This window comes from Heloderma suspectum, chromosome 1 (genome assembly GCF_057233095.1).
Source record: "Heloderma suspectum isolate Gila_16-S chromosome 1, 16-S_ref, whole genome shotgun sequence".
NCBI lineage: Eukaryota > Metazoa > Chordata > Lepidosauria > Squamata > Helodermatidae > Heloderma > Heloderma suspectum.
Window position 1 is genome coordinate 435,633,401 of NC_139458.1, and position 19,503 is coordinate 435,652,903.

At 47.7% G+C, this 19,503-nt stretch overlaps 1 protein-coding gene across 5 annotated transcripts in view; it reads left to right on the forward strand.

Annotated features, from left to right (window-relative positions):
- Positions 1-19,503, forward strand: part of INTS9 (integrator complex subunit 9) — a 92,787-nt gene that overhangs the window by 26,316 nt on the left and 46,968 nt on the right. For all 5 annotated transcript variants that reach the window (XR_014787010.1, XR_014787011.1, XM_084829434.1 and 2 more), the window contains 5 exons: positions 69-131; positions 6,200-6,339; positions 7,643-7,729; positions 17,170-17,290; positions 18,455-18,589. Coding sequence is in view for 3 of the 5 variants with exons in the window: in XM_084829434.1 (XP_084685560.1) it covers positions 69-131; positions 6,200-6,339; positions 7,643-7,729; positions 17,170-17,290; positions 18,455-18,589 (546 nt within the window). In the remaining 2 variants the exon portion in view is untranslated. The remainder of the gene's footprint in view (positions 1-68; positions 132-6,199; positions 6,340-7,642; positions 7,730-17,169; positions 17,291-18,454; positions 18,590-19,503) is intronic.

Genomic DNA, 19,503 nt, shown 5'->3' on the forward strand with positions numbered 1-19,503 from the left:
CATTGCCTTGGATTTCGCCCTTGTCTGTTGCTTCTGGTTAAAGGTCTTCTCTCGCCCCCCCTTTGCAGGAGCTGAAAGATTGTTCCGCCCGTGCTTTTGTGGATTCCGTTCCTGAGTTTTGCTTGCCAGAGGTGAGTCTTCCTGGGAGACTTAAAGCCAAAATTCCCTCCTAGTGGGTTTTGTTAGCAAACGGTGGAAACTTCGGAACCACAGTGTGATCTGGGAGGGGGTCTCACCCTGCTGCTTGCCGCTGCTCCGTTTGTTCACTCCTTGCAGTCAAAGGAGTCCCAGGCCATCTGTCTCGCTTGAGAGAAAATTAACATTTCACAGGAGGATACAATGGGCTCTTACTGAAATAATACTGTCGTGAGACAACTTTCCAAGCCATTTCTCAAACCACTTACGGCTCCTGTTTCGAATTAAGGGAAAGTGGAACTGCAAAGAGGGACGGTTTTTTGAAACGTTTCATTTCAAGCTTCATAAGAGAGAAATAGCAACTTATGGGTCAGCTTACACCAGGATAAAATAATCCTCAGAATTTTATATACCGCTTTTCAGCAAGGCTTAAAAGTGCTTTGCATACATCAGGGCTCCCCAGCCTTTTTGGACTCGTGGGCACATTTGGGAATTTGAGAAACTGCTGTGAGCACCTCCACAAAATGGCTGCCTTGGAGGATGTGGCTAGTCATATAATGGTTGCCATGGGGGGCTGGCTAGTTAAGAGGTGGCGGGGTGCAGGGAGGGAGAAATACTGAGGCTAGAGACTAGGAGGGAGGGGAAATGGAAAGAGTTGCTTTGGGGGCCACCCAATCTTCTTCTGTCCACTCAGGCCTTTCCCCTTTGCTCACTCGCTCTCTCTCTCCCCCACTCCCATGCTATTTCTCTCCATCCAGCCCCTTTCCTTGCTGTTTCTCTCCCTTCCCCAGCCTTAGCCTTCTTCTTACTCTCCCTTCCTAGCCCCAGCCTTGCTCTTTCTCTCCCACTCACCCCTTTATCTTGCTGTTTCTCTCCATTCCTAGCCTCGCCCTTTTTCTCCCCAGCACCTTTTTACCTCACTATTTCTCCCCTCTCCTAGCTTCTAGCCTCACTCTTCTCTCCCCTCTGTCCCTTTGCCTTGCTTTCTCTTCTTGTCCGTTGAACAGCTGATCAGCAGCAGGTTCAGGAACAGGAAGGAGAACCTGGCACCCTAACGTTTTTCAATTTTTGTGAAACACCCAGAGAGCTTCAACTCTTGGGTGGTATAGAAATGCAATAAATAAATAAATAAATTATTGAACCATTTTTTGAAGGGGGTAGGCAGTGAAGAGCTGTGCGAGTGCCATTGGAGGTACCTGCGAGCGTTATGGTGCCTGTGCGTGCCACGTTGGGGATGCCTGGCATACATTATCTTGGCAGTTCCTAACAACAGCCCTGCAACATGGGCCAGCATTATGCCCATGCTGGAGATTCTGGTGGGGTTGAGATTGAGAGAGGGTGGCTTTCCCCAGGCCAACTGGTGCCCCAGCACCGTGACTCAGGGGTAAAATCGCGTGCTTTTGCAAATGCAGCCGTTAGTTTGAGAGTCAACACTCTGGGGCTGGGTGGAACAAGGAACTGATTCAGTCTAAGGCATCTTCCTACATTCATGTGAGTTTGGGGTGGAGCTGAGATTTCAAATAAGACTTCCTCCTGGCTCATACATCATGTTCCTTACCACTACACCAGCCTACCCAACCTCCAGATGTGTTGGACAGCTCCCATCATCCCCAGCCACTATACTAACACCAGTCCAGGACTCAGTAGAATTACCTGAGATCCTAGCTGTGTTCAAGATCCCTTCCCTTTTTGTAACCTCAGATTAGTGTGAACTTCTGGGATCCGACACCCAACATTTTTCATTTAGATTTTCCTAGCCTTCTTTCAGACATCTAAGGTTAGTGAAGAAAAGGGCAACCCAAATGATCTGGGGGCTGGAGCAACTCCTTCATGAGGAAAGAGTACAACATTTGGAGTTCTTTGATTTAGGAGGGTGGGGGAAAATGAGAAAGGGGGATTTGATAGAAGTCCATACAGTTATGCACAGTGTGGGAAAAGGAGGTAGGCTTATGTTTTCACCCTCTCTCATAGTGCTAGAATCCAGTAGGGTGATCTAATGAAGTGCATAGTTAAATCATGGGCAGTATCCAACAGGCACTTAAGCCCCCACCGATTGCCTTTCGCCCCGCCAATTCCCTTCCATTGCACAAGCGGGACCCACCGCCTACGCAAGGGAGATTTAGTGCTTCCTATAGGCAGCCCCTAAACAAGTGGAAATCTCTCCCGACCTGCCTCCTTCCAGGAACAAGCATTTCTGTTCATTTCGGGTGGCCTAAATCGCCACTTGTGCAACGGAATCGGAGGGCGCAGGAGAATCGGCAGGGGCGTGAGCACGCCGTTAGGTACCGTCCTAAGGAATTCACTTCCACAAGATGTAGTGTTGGCAGCCAAATTGGATGGCTTTAAAAGAGGGTTAGGCAAATTCCTGGAGGAGAAGGCCATCAATGGTGACTAGTCCTAATGGCCATGTGCTCCCTCCAGTCTCAGGGACAGTATGCCTATGTACACCAGTTGCTGGGGAACATGGGTGGGAGAGTGCTATTGCACTCATGTCCTACTTGTGGGTTTCGTACAGGCAGCTGGTTGTCCACTGTGGGAAACAGGATACTGGACTAGATGGACCCTTGGTCTGATCCAGTACAGCTCTTTTTTATGTCCTTATGATTATGCACGTGCTTTCTTTTCCCGCCTTTTTAAGCTATCCAAACTATTGGCCATTAGTGTATCACAGCAGCGAATTCCACAACATAGGGTGCAATCCTATGCATGTTCAGACAGAAAAAAGTCCTACAGCTGCAGCATTCCCCAGCAAGCTATGCTGGCTGGGGAATGCTGTGATTTGTAGGACTTTTTTCTGTCTAAACATGCTTGGGATTGTACCTTCAATTAACTAAAAAGGGGACGAAAGACCACAGGGGCCTTTTTTTGGTGTGTACCTCTCCATTTCTTGTCATGTTGCTGTTTTTTGTTTTTACAAAATCGGGCATTATCCTTGGGCTGTATGCCACCCCCCCCCTCCAATTAAAAAAAAAACCCAGCCAGGTCAGAAATTGGTTACTGGGGGACATTATGCTTTTGAGCAGCTGAGTTGACCCGTTTCTCTGCCGTTACCTTCAAATCGATGGGCTGACCCTGTGAGCAGATAGTTTTCCGCTTGATGACTATTGAATCACATTAGCTGCTCCATAATAACTGAGTTAGAGGTTAGGTTTCTGGTAAGTTTTCCAAATTGACATCACCAGTGTTATAGCCTTACCAGTAAATACTTCTATTTACAGTTCCTATAACGGGATGCAAAAAAAAAAAAAAAAACTTTTTCGACCTGGTATCTGTTTGCAAATCCAGAGGATGCTCCAAAGATGCCACGTTTAGTTCCAGCTCTGAATCGCCGGACATCCTCGAGAGTGAAGTCAAGTGGGCCTTAGGAAGCATTAGTAACAACAAAGCTAGCGGAGATGACAGTATGCCAGCTGAGCTATTTAAAATCCTAAAAGATGATGCTGTTAAAGTGCTGCACTCAATATGCCAACAAATTTGGAACACTCATCAGTGGCCGCAAGACTGGAAAGGGTCAGTTTACATTCCAATTCCAAAGAAGGGCAACGCCAAAGAGTGTTCGAATTACCGCACAATTGCACTCATTTCACATGCCAGCAAGGTGATGCTCAAAATCCTACAAGCTAGGCTTCAGCAGTATGCGAACCGAGAACTACCGGAAGTACAAGCAGGGTTTCGAAGAGGCAGAGGAATTCCAGAAAAACGTCTATTTCTGCTTCATTGACTACGCTAAAGCCTTTGATTGTGTGGATCACAACAAACTGTGGCAAATTCTTAAAGTGATGGGAATACCAGACCACCTTACCTGTCTCCTGAGAAACCTGTACGAGGGTCAAGAAGCAACAGTAAGAACCAGACATGGAACAACCGATTGGTTCAGAATTGGGAAAGGAGTACGACAAGGCTGCATATTGTCACCCTGCTTATTTAACTTATATGCAGAGTACATCATGAGAAACGCCGGGTTGGATGAATCACAGGTCGGAATTAAGATTGCCGGGAGAATTATCAACAACCTCCGATATGCAGATGACACCACCCTAATGGCAGAAAGCTAAGAGCATCTAAAGAGCCTCTTGTTGAGGGTGAAAGAGGAGAGTGCAAAAGCTGGTTTGAAACTCAACATTAAAAAAACTAAGATCATGGCATCTGGCCTCATCACTTCCTGGCGTATAGAAGGGGAAGAAATGGAAGCAGTGACAGATTTTATTTTCTTGGGCTCCAAGATCACCGCAGACGGTGACTGTAGCCATGAAATTAAAAGACGCTTGCTCCTTGGGAGGAAAGCTATGGCAAACCTAGACAGCATATTAAGAAGCAGAGACATCACCTTGCCGACAAAGGTCCGTATAATCAAAGCTATGGTTTTCCCAGTAGTAATGTATGGCTGTGAGAGCTGGACTATAAGGAAGGCTGAGCGCCGAAGAATTGATGCTTTCGAACTGTGGTGCTGGAGAAGACTCTTACGAGTCCCCTGGACTGCAAGGAGGTCCAATCAGTCAATCCTAAAGGAAATCAACCCTGAGTGCTCATTGGAAGGACAGATACTGAAGCTGAAGCTCCAATATTTTGGCCACCTAATGCGAAGAGAAAACTCTCTGGAAAAGACCCTGATGCTGGGAAAGACTGAAGGCAAAAGGAGAAGGGGACGGCAGAGGATGAGATGGCTAGATAGCATCACGGATGCAATGAATATGAACTTGAGCACGCTCCGGGAGAGAGCGCAGGACAGGAAGGCCTGGCGTGCTATGGTCCATGGGGTCACGAAGAGTCGGACACGACTGAACGACTGAACAACAAAAATATAGCCCATGCTCCCACTTCTCTAAGACTCTAGGCAAGAGGCCATCACTGGGGCCACAGGTCTTGTTCTCCCAGCTACCTCCCACTTCATAAGTGGTTCTTATAAACCACTGGAGGCGGGTGGCTCCAATGTCAGTGGGGCGGTAAATCCGCTCCGGGTTTCAGTCAGAACCAGCCAGAACTCTAAAATAGCTATCCAAGGTGCGGAACTACGTCTTGTAGATGTGAATTCCATAGTTTAACTCTGCACTGTGGGAAAAAGTCCTTCCTTTTATCCTGAATCTCCCACCAATCAGCTTCATGGGATATGTCTGATAGAAACAGACTTCCTGTTTGAATTACTGTCATGCACTGTAAGTGAGGCTGCTGTTGAAAGTCAGGAACTTCAGCAGTCCAGAATAGGGCTGTAGGATGATTAACAGGGACTGGATGAGCTGAACATATCTCACCAGTGCGTTATCCCAATCTCCCAGTGCAGTCTCCCAGTCCATTTCCAGGCCCTTTTCAAAGTGTTGGTTTTGACCTTCAGAGCCCTTACCGATTTGGGGCCAGGTTCCCCAAAGGATCGCCTCCTCCCACATGTACGAACCCAGACCCTGAAATCATCTTCGGATACCTTTCTCTGGGCACCACTGCCAAATGAAAAGCAACGGGTGGTCCCTGGAGAAAGGGCCTTTTCCGTGGTGGCCCCCCCCTCCAGTTACACAATGCCCCCCCTACAGAGGCTCATCTGCCATCTCCTTTATACTGTGTTCGGCACCGGGCAAAGACCTGTTTATTTTCTCTGACTTTTTAGATCTGTGCAACTTTAATCCACTGAATTTTCCATCTGTTGTGTACTTTTAGTGATGCTGGCTGTCTTATGATGCTGTTTTATTTGCTGCTGCTGAAATGTTTTATGCTGCTTCCTTCAGTTTTATTGATCAGTTGTGATTTGTTATTGCACTTTAATGTTTTCTTGTTGTAAGCCACTCAGAGATCGCTGTTTTGGGGCAGCATACAAATACTGTAAATAAATAGCATTCGAATCAAGAGCCATGAGACTCTTTGTGGGGTAGACACATGGATGGTGCAATGCAAATACAAAGCAGTAATAAAAGGAAGGCCTATTAAAACTTTCAGATGAGCTGTGTGCCAGTTTCCGCTGCAGGGTGGACAATGTAGGTTTCTTTTAAGCAATCCAGATGTTGTTTTGAGAGAGAGAGGAGATTTTAAGAGTGTGATTTTCTGAACAGGACCTAATGATCTTCACCCTCATTTTCAGATGGAACTAATAGACTTGTCTACAGTGGACGTGATCCTGATCTCCAATTACCACTGCATGATGGCCTTGCCCTACATCACAGAACATACCGGATTCACTGGAACGGTCTACGCCACAGAGCCGACGGTTCAAATTGGCAGGTAAGAAAAAGCCACTTAGCATCATTTTATTGAATCACCTTTCATCCGCTGCTGATGGAAGGCGGGTGGTGGTGGGGAGGTGTAAAAGTACGACACGGGAAGAAGGACATTGCTTCTAATGTTCTTGAGAGGCTTTTAAGACAGGATTGAAAGCAAGCCAGGGAAGATTCCACAGCTCTACACCTGTGCATGTCTTTAACTCCATGCTTTCCGAATGTGAATCAATCCAGACTCAAACGCGTATGAGTGGTGAAGCATTGGAGGAGAGTGTGTGTGGAAGACTGTGACACCCCTTCTGCAATGAGCGAGGCACATAAAGGAAGCTCTGATGGTACCCTGGTTTTGCAAGTTGCTAAACACACAAATGACCAGATTGAATGGGAAGGCAAGGATTGCAGCACTTCGGGCTGTACCACTTCAGGCTGGAGGTGCAGGCTGGAGATCACAAAATCATAGAATTGGAGGGATCCTTGTAGGCAATCTAATCGAACCCCTGTTCCATGCAGAAAACCCAGAACATCTCCAACAGACCTCTAGGAAGGAGGTAATCTAGGTAAATGATTCCATTGTTGGACTGCTTTTACTATTAAGACATTTCTCCTTATGTTCAACCAAAATCTGCCCTCCTGTAACTTAAACCCGCTCAATCTCATTCTGCCCTCTGGGGCAGCAGAGAGCAAGCTTTTGCCCCCTTCTATTGGACAGCCCTTAGGGTATTTGAAGAGTGCTATCATGTCCCCCATCACTTTTCTCTGCTCCAGGCTAAACATATCCAGTTCCTCTAAGCTTTCCTCAAAGGACTTGTTTTCCACACTCGTGACCAGTCTTATTTGCCCTCCTCTGAACCCATTCCAATCAGTCTGCATCCTTAACTCCAGTGCCCAGGACTAGACACAGTACTCCTGATGAAGTTTGATTAGTGCAGAATGAAGTGGAACAATTCCTTCCTGTGACTTGGAAACTATGGTTGTGTTCATGCAGCCTAAAATCGCATTTGCCTTTTTTGCAGCTGCATCACAGTGCTGACTCACGTTCAGCTTGAGATCGGCAGCGTGTATAATTCTCATCCTGGGAAAACACCCTTCCTGCCTGTAGGAAACCATCATGGCAAGGAAGAAGGGTTCAGCGTAGCCTTCTCCCTGGCTTCCTAAGAATGATTTACATGGAGGTTATACTGAAAGTTATACTGAATGGATAACCTGGGAGCCCTCGGACTCTTACTCTAGCGTGATACTACAACCAGCTGTTTTTTCTCTTGTGGGCGAGATCTGAGCTTTCTGTTGGATGTTGCTCCTGTTTGCAGGCTCCTGATGGAAGAGCTGGTTAACTTTATTGAGCGGGTTCCGAAATCGCAGTCTGCCTCCTTGTGGAAGAATAAGGAAGTGCAAAGGTAAGGATCCCTCTCCCTGCCTCCTTCCCCAAAGGGGGTAGCTCTCTTTGTGGGATTTCTATGAGGGGACGCTCCCCGCTTTACAGTTTATCTTCTCACCCTGCCCTTCAGCCATCAGGTTCTAAGATGACATCAAGTGAGCCTCTCTGGGGAGGGAGTTCCAAAGACAGAGGCTACAACCACAAAGACCCTATCTCCCACCATCATTTGCCTTGCCTCCAATGCAGGAGGACTCAGACAGAGGCCTCACAGGATGACCTGCTGTTCAGTTCCAGGTAGTTAACTCAGCCAGATGAGATTCCAATCCAAGCAGGGGGTGGGGGAGTTCTAGGCCAAAGTTGAGGTTCCGGGAAGGCAGAACAAAGCAAGGCAAAGTTCAGTTTCCAGTTGAGCAAAGCAAGGCAGGATTCAACTTCTGGTAGGGCCAAGTAAAGCAAGGCAAAGTTCTGGTTCCGGTAGGGCCAAGCAAAATATGGCAAAGTTCAGCTTCCGGTAGGGCCAAGCAAAATATGGCAAAGTTCAGCTTCCGGTAGGGCCAAGCAAAATATGGCAAAGTTCAGCTTCCGGTAGGGCCAAGCAAAATATGGCAAAGTTCAGCTTCCGGTAGGGCCAAGCAAAATATGGCAAAGTTCAGCTTCTGGTAGGGCCAAGCAAAATATGGCAAAGTTCAGCTTCCGGTAGGGCCAAGCAAAATATGGCAAAGTTCAGCTTCCGGTAGGGCCAAGCAAAATATGGCAAAGTTCCAAGTAGCACCCTGGACAGCTCCATGTGCAGCTCAGGCTGGAGGCTTTTGCTTCAGCAAAAGACAATCCCGGACTGAAAGCTACAGAGGGCTTCAGCTCAGTCTGAGTGGCTCACTCCACCTCCCCTAGGAGACGCCTCTTCCAGTTGGAGGGGCCTTGCTTGCTTCAAGAGCCATTGCCTTCAGTGGCATGGGGAAGACGGTGCCCCTACTGGGCCTTCCAGGCCGGAGTCCTGAGGAAACAGCAGTGCAACCGCCTGAGGCCAGGAGGTGGTAGGAAGACAGGCTCCCGAAGATGGGGACTCTGACCCCGCAGTCATGACACCGTAATAAGTGGGCGTGATCACATGGGAAAATGTGGTCTCTTAAGGAAAGGCCGTAGCTCGCTGGTAGAGAACTTGCTCTGCATGCAGAAGGTCCCTAATTCGATCCATGACATTTCCAGGTAGAGCTAGGAAAAAACCCTGCCTAAAACACTGGAGAGCCATTGCTGCCAGCCAGTGTCAACAGTACTGGTCCAGATGGACCCAGGGTCTGATTCGGTGTAAGGCAGCTGCCTATGTTCCTTGGTACCCAAGTCCCAAGATCATTAGCATTTAAATTTTTAACACCAGCATTTATGGAATTGTGCTCAGAAATGGATTTGAGCCGCTGAAGTTGTTTCAAACATGGCAAGAGATACTCTCGGAGTCTGGTTCCAGGAGGCTCTTGAACCAACGGTAGTTTCCAAACACTCAGCAAAGGCAGCCCCACGTGTAACACATTGCAGTAGTCAAGACGAGTAGTCACCAGGGCCTGGATCGCTGGGGCCAGGCTATTTTTGGCTCCAGAGAAATGGCTCATCTTAAAATTCCTACCATAGTGGGGCTGTGGAGTGAGGAACAACAATGTATTGTATGAAGTGACATAAAAGAGGAAGGGCTTCCCCCCTCTCAAGTAATCCTCTAATTTCCAGTTCTCCTCCCTCTGCAGACGCTTTTGGAGCTGAGAATTGTATGCAGGGGTGTATACAAGATGCGCTAAAATAATAAAAACTCCGGATCAAGGTTTTTGCATTCTTTTACAAAGACCATCTAAATTATGTGACATGATGTAGATCAGCTTTCCCCAGCCTGCTGCCTCCAGGTGTGTTGGACTGCAACTCCTATAATTCCCAGCCAGTCAGGCTGAGGAAGCCTGGGGTAGAAGAAGTGACCTTTGTATGCATTTCCTAATGTTGCATACTTGATTCCGCTTTAGCTAAACAAGAGCAGGGGATGCAAGCAGTCACACATGGCACAGACCCCCGCCTCTTATCACCACTTAGCATCCTACCCCCCCACCCTTCCCTAATGGGATTGGAGTAGGCATTGCTCACACCCTTCCAAGTCTGTCTTAAGGACTAGAACCCTGCTTCTTCAAACAAATGGAAAGCAAGAAAGCTGGATTATGTGGCTAACAGCCATTCTTTGTATTTGCACGGTGCCGCATCAGAATGCTGATTTTAAAAACATCCTGCCATTCAGGGCTCCAGTATTCTTGCCAAGAAAACCCCATGGAATGTATCACAAAGCTAAAAGATATGATGCTGGAAGATGAACCCCTCAGGTTAGAAGGTGTCCAATATACTACTGGGGAAGAGCAGAGGGAATTTCCAAGTAGCGCCAGAAAGAGTGAAGCGACTGGGCCAAAGCCGAAAGGACACTCAGCTGTGAATGTGTCTGGTGGTGAAAAGAAAATCCGACACTGTAAAGAACAACATTGTTTAGGAACCTGGCATGTAAGATCAATGAATCAAGGTAAGCTGGAGGTGGTCAAACATGAGATGGCAAGACTGAACATGGACATCTTGGGAATCAGTGAACTAAAATGGACAGGCATGGGCGAATTCAGTTCAGGTGACCATCATATCTACTACTGTGGGCAAGAATCCCTTAGAAGAAATGGAGTAGCACTCATAGTCAATAAAAGGTTGGGAAAAGCAGTACAACAGTGGCCACAAGACTGGAAAAGGTCAGTTTACATTCCAATTCCAAAGAAGGGCAACGCCAAAGAGTGTTCAAACCACCGTACAATTGCGCTCATTTCACATGCCAGCAAGGTTATGTTCAAAATCCTACGAGCTAGGCTTCAGCAGCATGTGAACTGAGAACTACTGGAAGTACAAGCGGGTTTTCGAAGAGGCAAAGGAACTAGAGATCAAATTGCCAACATTCGCTGGATCATGGAGAAAGCAAGAGAATTCCAGAAAAAACGTCTATTTCTGCTTCATTGACTACGCTAAAGCCTTTGATTGTGTGGATCACAACAAACTGTGGCAAATTCTTAAAGAGATGGGAGTACCAGACCACCTTACCTGTCTCCTGAGAAACCTGTACGATGGTCGAGAAGCAACAGTAAGAACCGGACATGGAACAACCGATTGGTTCCAAATTGGGAAAGGAGTACGACAAGGCTGCATATTGTCACCCTGCTTATTTAACTTATATGCAGAGTACATAATGAGAAACGCCGGGCTGGATGAATCAGAGGTCGGAATTAAGATTGCCGGGAGAATTATCAACAACCTCAGATACGCAGACGATACCACCCTAATGGCAGAAAGCGAAGAGGATGTAAAGAGCCTCTTGTTGAGGGTGAAAGTGGAGAGTGCCAAAGCTGGTTTGAAACTCAACATTAACAAAACTAAGATCCTGGCATCTGGCCTCATCACTTCCTGGCATATAGAAGGGGAAGAAATGGAAGCAGTGACAGATTTTATTTTCTTGGGCTCCAAGATCACCGCAGACGGTGACTGTAGCCATGAAATTAAAAGACGCTTGCTCCTTGGGAGGAAAGCTATGGCACACCTAGACAGCATATTAAGAAGCAGAGACATCACCTTGCTGACAAAGGTCCGTCTAATCAAAGCTATGGTTTTCCCAGTAGTAATGTATGGCTGTGAGGAAGGCTGAGCGCCGAAGAATTGATGCTTTCGAACTGTGGTGCTGGAGAAGACTCTTACAAGTCCCCTGGACTGCAAGGAGGTCAGATCAGTCCATCCTAAAGGAAATCAACCCTGAGTGCTCATTGGAAGGACAGATATTGAAGCTGAAGCTGAAATATTTTGGCCACCTAATGCAAAGAGAAAACTCTCTGGAAAAGACCCTGATGCTGGGAAAGACTGAAGGCCAAAGGAGAAGGGGACGGCAGAGGATGAGATGGCTGGATAGCATCACCGATGCAATGAATCTGGACTTGAGCACACTCCGGGAGAGAGCGGAGGACAGGAAGGCCTGGCGTGTGATGGTCCATGGGGTCACGAAGAGTCGGACACGACTGAATGACTGAACAACAACGACAACAACAGCTCCCCATATATTCCTGGTTCAGCACCATCCCCTGGGAAAAGCAATCGAGTGCTCAAAACAGGAAGCCAGCCCTGCAGGCTGTGTATGGCACCACCCACGGAATCAGCTGTGGAGACTGATAGAAGTCACTGCTGGCCAAGGTCCCTTGTCTATGCATACCGTACCAATGTGATGCCCTGGAATGGAATCGTTGTCCCCAGAATTAGGAATGGTTCACAGAACCGTCCCCACGGACGTTAGGTTTGGTTGCCCTGTACAAAAGATGGAAGCGATCCTGTGCAGGCCAGTGATGCCATGTGGAGCATGGCGTGCGTTGGCTTTGACTGTTCTGCTGAGAGTGGGACCTGCCTGTCAGCCAGCCTCCATGCATGGCCCCAGTGCCTCGGGAATTTGGTGCTATCCGTGCCCGTGAGTTGGTGGGGACAGCTTTCGGAAGTCGTCTTTGGAGCTGTCTCGTCATGTCCTTGACAGCAACCGTGAATGGCTCCTACGTATGGCTAACTGTGATCAACTCAGCGCCTCTGTCCTGAGGATGGTGGTGCTTAAAAAAAGAGTGGTGGCAATGAAGCACAGTATGCCGGAAGACAACACTGGCATTGGTTCTGCCTTTATTTTTAGTTAACCGTGGTTGTTGTAACAGCCTGACGATGACGCTTGTGCACGCTCGCTCGCTCGCTCGCTGTCATATGAGAGCCTGAAGTGTTGCTTCATTGCATTATCATTTTCAGCTCAGTTGCTTCCACCCTAAATAGTTTTCATGCAGCCAAATTGTTATCTTTATTATATAGAGCACTGGAGCATTTTAAAGCAACACTTTGCAGGGAATGTACTAAGTGCTGCATCAGAGCTGCTTATGTTTTACCCCATTACCTTGTGCAATCTGAGCTAATTGCTGGCAACATCTAACCCCACTGAGTTGCTGCTGCTGTTGTTTTTAATCAAATGGAGTCTTGATGGTTTATGTGATGTTCACATCCTTCACCCCCCTACCTCAAACAGGGACACATTCTGGGTCGCTACTGCAGAACCAGGGCGGTTCCCTGGAGAATGAGATGGAGGGAGTGCACTAGAACCTTCTCAGCGTGTGTGGGGCCGGCCACAGAGTCAAGGCCAAGGAAAGGCAATTAGTTGTGAGCCAAACACAACAGAGGCCAGTGTTCGGACATAACAGTGACTTTCACCAGCAGTCCGTGGGTTAATTGTGGGGGTGCGAGCCACTTCCTGTTTCCAGTAACAACCCTCAAATGCCACATTTGGGGGTTGTTACTGTGACATCCGAACCTGGGAACCTGGGTTTGTTCATGGGTCAAACAACCCCAAGTTAACCCAAGGAACAAGCCATGGCTTAACCCGGGGTTATTTAACCCATGAACAACCCTAGTTCCTGGGTTCGGATGCCACAGTAACATTTGAGGGGTGTTACTGGAAACAGGAAGCACCTCGCAAGACTTGAGCAAATTACCTTGCGCTCCTTACTGATGTCCCAGATTGTGTGCCTTCATAAAGAGAAGTTTATTTTCAGTTTACTAAATTGAGAAGACTAATAAGGAAGCAGCTGCTAACTTTCCAAGCATAAAAAGGGTACAGTTTATTTTATGTTAATAATAATAATAATGAAAATGAACCATAGGTTCAATAGTGTGACATTAAGCAAACCACACTGATAGGGTCTGGCGGGGCCATAGCCATGAGGCCTGCAAAAGGGAAGAACAGCCCACCACCAACAACGCACAGTCCAGGAATCTCTTGTCAGTAATGTGAACATCTTTTGTTCCCCATCAAAGCATTTTCTTAGGCAGCTGACTCAAAGTTCAGCTGTGTGCTGTACGGAATAAGCCAACCTTCCCCAGCCATAATTGTGGGAGTTGTTGTGTAAGACATCTGAAGGGCACGAGGCTAGGGGAGGCTGGGAAAGGAGGACTGGTCCTCTTTAGGGCCAGGACCCGGCTCAAGAACAGGAAGCAGAGTGTATGAGTAAGCAAGCGGTTTTCACAAAGTTAGGAAATAAGTGGTGGTGTCCTGCAACAATCTGTATTGTGATCGGTGCTGTTCATAAATGATCCTGAGCCAGGGTGAGCAGCAAGCTGGCCAGGTTTGTAGACGCCACCCAAGATATTTCTAATGATGGTATCCCAAGCACACCAAAGAGCTCCAAAAACTCTCTCCCGCCTCAATGAATGGAGAATGAATAATCTACACTTACTTGCTTCTAAATAAACATTGATAGCTTTCCCCAACCTGGTGTCCTCAAGATGTCTTGGACTACAACGCCCATTGCTCCCAGCCAGCATAGCCATTGGCAGCACTCACACCTTTGCAGTTTTGACTTCCAAAAGGGTCAAATTCTCCTTCCCCAAATTCTCCTTCTGGAATTTGGGGGAAAGTGCTGAGGTTTTGCAAGCCCTCTCGCTCCTCTTACTTCCTTCTCATCGTTGGATATTAGTGGTGGGACCCTAGCGTGGAGGGTAGGGGTTTTTAACCCTCCCCCACCTGCCTGCAAGAGGTCTGATCCAGTTGAGGCACCCATTTCTGTGGCAAAATAGAAATGCTTTGCTTGATTGATCACCATTTGCTTTGCTTGATTGATCACTGTTTTGCAATAGAAATTGCAGGCCGCAGCCCCCTGATCCAGATCGTGCCCGTAGTGGGGGGCAGGGGGGCGGAATGTGGTGGGAGGGTTGAAGCTCCCCTAACCCCTTTCATTAGGGTCTTGATCCGGTACTGCCTCCTGTACCTACTCTAGACTGAAAATGAAAAATGATGCAGCTGCAAGCTATGTCTTTCAAGGAACATCTGTTTTAGCCCTGAGACAGGAATGGGTTTCATGATTTCCAGCCTCTCCATCTTGTCTATCTAACATCTTCTGCAAACACCCCTGGACAGGAACATGTTATTTCTATGTTCTGTACACCACCCAACCTACTCCTGCCACTAAAGAATAGTGCGTCGATAATTCCCCTGTGCCCCTTACCTTCCCCCTTACCTATCATTTTTAGAAGGCTGCATGGTGGGGCCAGAGGGAGGATTTGGTTAAAACTGGAGAGTAGGGGGGGTGGGGACTTTGAACTGTATGAAAGGCCAGACTGGATGGAAATTATGGGAGTTGCTGTCCAGCACAACTGGAGGGCTGGTTTGAGAAGGCTGATCTATAGGGGTGTATGTAAAAATGGCAGATGAGATCTTTACCTTTGAGAAAGTTGAGCACTTCAGGGGTTCCACCTGGGTTTCCCATCATTCCTCAGAAGAGGACATACTGTAGCTTAGATTTCCATCGGCATGTGTAGGTACAGCAGTTCCATGTAATTGGTGCTTATGGCAGTCTTGGCAGACACAATCTCTAATGCTCTCTTTGGTGTCTTAAATTATGGAGCAGTGGGTCACTGACCCAACAGATTCACCAATAAATTAGGTTCTTTTAAATAAACGGATCAGTGAAACTTGACCGATTTCCATAAATCACTGGAAATGGGTTGGAATGAGCTTTTGATTTAGCATCTGTTTAATATACAAAATAAGAATCCTATTCTTCTTCCCCTCTTTGGCAGCTCTCACTGCCTTCCTGCCTGGGCTTCTGGAACTGTAAGAGATTTATGTCCCAGGAGATGGCCATTCTTTTTATGTGCTGTGACGCTGCCATTCACAGCTTCTCGGATGTCATTCTCTGACTTCCTCTGCAAACTAAAAAAATAATAATTCTCTAAAACAGTGGCTTTTCCAAGGAGCAAAATATCTTAATTCCTGTATTAACGTTTCTCAAAGCCACGGTGCCCATCCCTGCTGCTTTGTGACTGCCACAGGCAAGATTCTAGTGCTGAGTGCAGCATGATGCTCGTGGGCACCGTTGTGCTTGCAGACACCTCTGTTGGAGCCTGCCTGGCTCCCTGCCCCTCCTGACTTATCTTTTGTTCCTTAAGATTTTTTTTTAAATGTATTAATTTGAACTGCGAGGCTGGCATGTTGCAAAGGAAAAGGCTGCCCTCTGACGCCATCTTGGTTTGGGTTCAAAAGAGTGGCTTTGTGTTTTAGAGCTCAGACTCAACTTCTGCCTTGTTTGGGAGCAACTTAGTCTCACCAGTTTGCCATCTGGGAAATGGGTGTTTCGTGACCAGCCACACCTATCATGGCAGCCATTTTGTGAATAGGCAACCCTGCCCATGGCAGCCATTTTGTGAGAGTGCCCATGACACCCTCTCAACATTCCCAGTGTGTCCACTGAGCCAAACCCCCATTCTGGTGCATTTACCCTGCCTGTCTCCTCAGAGGAACCACCTGACATCATGTGAACTGCCCAGACAGCTATGGCTATTGGGCGGCCCAGAAATGTAATAAATGAATGAATAATTAAAATGCTGATGTGACACAGCAGGGGGCACAGAGTAGTACAGGCCAAAGGTGAAGGCAATGAGAAGTAGTTCCCCAGCTTCCGGGACAATCTGCCCAGGAATGAACAGAACCATTGCAGCAGTTCCCCTAAGCTCCGTCCCAGCCAGGCGGCCCAGAAAGATATCCCAGCTGATGGTATCAAAAGCTGCTGATAGGTCCAGAAGAACCAGTAAGAACACACTCCCACAGTTGGGCTCCTGCTGCAAATTGTCTACCAAGGGCAAGCAGAGATATCTAGTGGTTAGATCAGAGATCGGCAACCTACAGCCCTAGGTCACCATGTGGCCCGCAGCCTAATTCTCAAATGCATGTGATCAGTTCAGACTTGTGGTGAAAGCAATCTGTCCTGTCCCTGGCAGCCTGCTGGGTGGGAAGAAAGGGACAGAGAGGAATTGACTTACCCACTTTGGGCTCTGGTTCTGCCCACCACTAACCCTGTGGCCCCCAACAGGTTGCCCAGGAGGGAATGTGGCCCACAACAGGAGAAAGGTCAGACTGAGGTCTGGGAGACACAGCTTCAGTCCCCACTTAGCTGTGATGCTCACTGGGTTTCCTTGGACCAGTCACTCACTCCTTCTCTCAAGCTAGTCTACCTCTCAGGGTTCTGAGGATAAAACAGGGAGGGGGAACTTTGCACATTGCTCTGAGGTCCTTGGAGTCAGGGCAGACTATAAATTGTTGTTGTTGTTCAGTCGTTAAGTTGTGTCCGACTCTTCGTGACCCCATGGACCATAGCACTCCAGGCCTTCCTGTCCTCCGCTCTCTCCCGGAGTGTGCTCAAGTTAGACTATAAATAAAATACATCAATAACAGCATCTCTCATTCCCTTGTAGCAGGATAGGAATTGGGTATAGTTGAGAGACCTGCTGGTTCTTTTAAATGTACCTACTTTATCCCACCCTTTTTCTCCTTCATCCTCGACATCTCTGGAAATCTGTCCAGAGTTGCGATGTGTTGGCGACCCTAATCCAATCTGCTCTGTCCAGGATGCTTCCTGCCCCCCTGAAGGATGCCGTTGAAGTCACTACATGGAGAAGATGCTACAATATGCAAGAAGTGAACTCAGCGCTCAGTAAGATCCAGCTGGTGGGGTACTCCCAGAAAATAGTGAGTATTCCCAACAAAAGGACTTTGGGAGAAAACTGCCGCCATCTTCTCTCCCCTTCCTTGTGATGGGGGACTGGGAGGCATTAAAAACATAAGAAGAGCAATCCTGGATCAAACCAAGGATCCATCTAGTCCAGCATTCTGTTCACACAGTGGCCAACCTGCTGCCCACAGGAAGCCCACAAGCAGGACATGAGTGCAACAGCACCCTTCCACCCATGTTCCCCAGCAAGTAGTGTCCATAGGTTTACTGCCTCCGATACTGGAGGTAGCACTTAGCTATCAGGACTAGTAGCCATCTATACCCTTCTCCTCCCTGAATTTGTCCAGTCCCCTTTTAAAGCCATCCAAGTTGGTGGCCATCATTACATCTTGTGGTAGTGAATTCCATAGTTTGACTATGCGCTGTGTGAAGAATTTCTCTCTGTTAAATTCTGGGTGGAATACAAACTTGCCTGACTATTGGGATCTTCTTCCCAGCTCAGGGTGTCCCCAACTCTTGAGGTCATGTACGTGGCAACTCTGGCCAGGGCCGACTTAGCTGTGGTCCCTTCTCCATTTACCTAGTGCGGTGTCTGATGGCACTTAGATACCTGCTAAAGGCACTGCTATTTGAGCTTTTAAAGGAGTTTAGCACCCTGTGGTTATCTCTTCGTGCTAAAAAAACTTATTTGTAATGCTGTTGATAATTGCTTTTAACCTGGGGGGAGGGGTCCATTTGTTTTTACTTCTGCTTCTTTTTGCTTAGCTAGTTTTAGTATCGTCTTTCTTTCTGTTGGACGCTGTCTTGGAAATGGAGATAGAGACACAGGTATGAATATGTTAAATACAAGCAGTGAGGGAAAAGTGGAAAGGGAAAGCGACTTTAATTATATGTGCTGAGGACTTAAGATAAGTCGTGCAGGGCAGGCCAAAGCATCCTGTTTTCCACAGCGCCCAGCCAGATATTTCCAGAAAAGCCACAAGCCGGCCATGCAGACATTGGCATTCTCCTGTTGTCTGTCTCCCAGCGTCTGTCATTCACGGGTATGCTGCCTCTGACCACGAAGGTCTCCTTAGCTATCGGAAATGAGTACCACTGTTGCGCCCATGCGTTGCTAAGCATGAGTTGTTTTCTGGAACGGCTCCCTCAGTTTGTTCTTATTCCTCTGCCTCTCCCCACAGGAGCTTTTTGGGGCGGTGCAGGTCTCTCCTCTCAGCTCCGGCTATGCGCTTGGCAGCTCCAACTGGATCATACAGTCGCATTACGAGAAGGTCTCCTATGTCTCGGGATCCTCGCTCCTTACAACACATCCACAGGTACCGCGTCGTCACAGAACTCCAAAGGCTGGCCTTCGAAAAGGGTGACATTCTCCCTCCCGAAAGCAGGTGGTGTGTGACTTAAGCTCTAGGCAGGCAGCAGTTCTCCCCTGTGCAGATCAGAACTCAGTGGGTCCAGTGGGGAGCCCCAGCACGCCGGCGTCACAGTAGCCCAGGTTCTGCGAGATGTGCCCGCTCTCGCCTGATCTCGGAAGCTAAGCAGGGTCAGCCCTGGTTAGTACTTGGATGGGAGACTGCCTGGGAATCAGGCTTCCTGCACTGAGCAGGGGGCTGGACTCGATGGTCTTGTAGGCCCCTTCCAACCCTATGAGTCTATGATTCTATGTTGGTTTATTTATGTATTTAACTTTTATACCACTTGATGTATTAAAATCCATAAGCACTTCACAATCAAATCCGGTATAACATATAAAAACAAGATACAATACATACTGGAAAACATTGCAACACCATGAACAGTAAAATAGGGTAGTAGCAGAGTCCCTCAGAGGTAAGGGAAAGCCTGTGTGAACACGTGTGTTTTTCAGAGGTGTTTAAAACTAGCCACTGTTTCTGCCTCTCGAACAACATGTGGGAGAGTATTCCGAAAAGTGGGTACCACCACTGAGAAGGCCCTTTTATGTGCTGCTGCCTGGAGACATTCCAAGTTAGGGGAAAGAGTTACGATTTTGCAATCACTCTGGCTCCCCTCACTTCTTCCTTCCCATTGGTTATTAGTGCTGGAGCCCTTAATGTGTGGGGTAGGGGGCTTTAACCCTCCCCCCCCATGGGCCCGAAGTGGATCGGTCACCCTGTGTCTGCAATTTCTATTGCAAAAGAGCGATCCATTTGCTTTGCACGATGGATCGCTATTTTGGAATGGAAATTGCAGGTACAGGCCCATAGGACGGGGA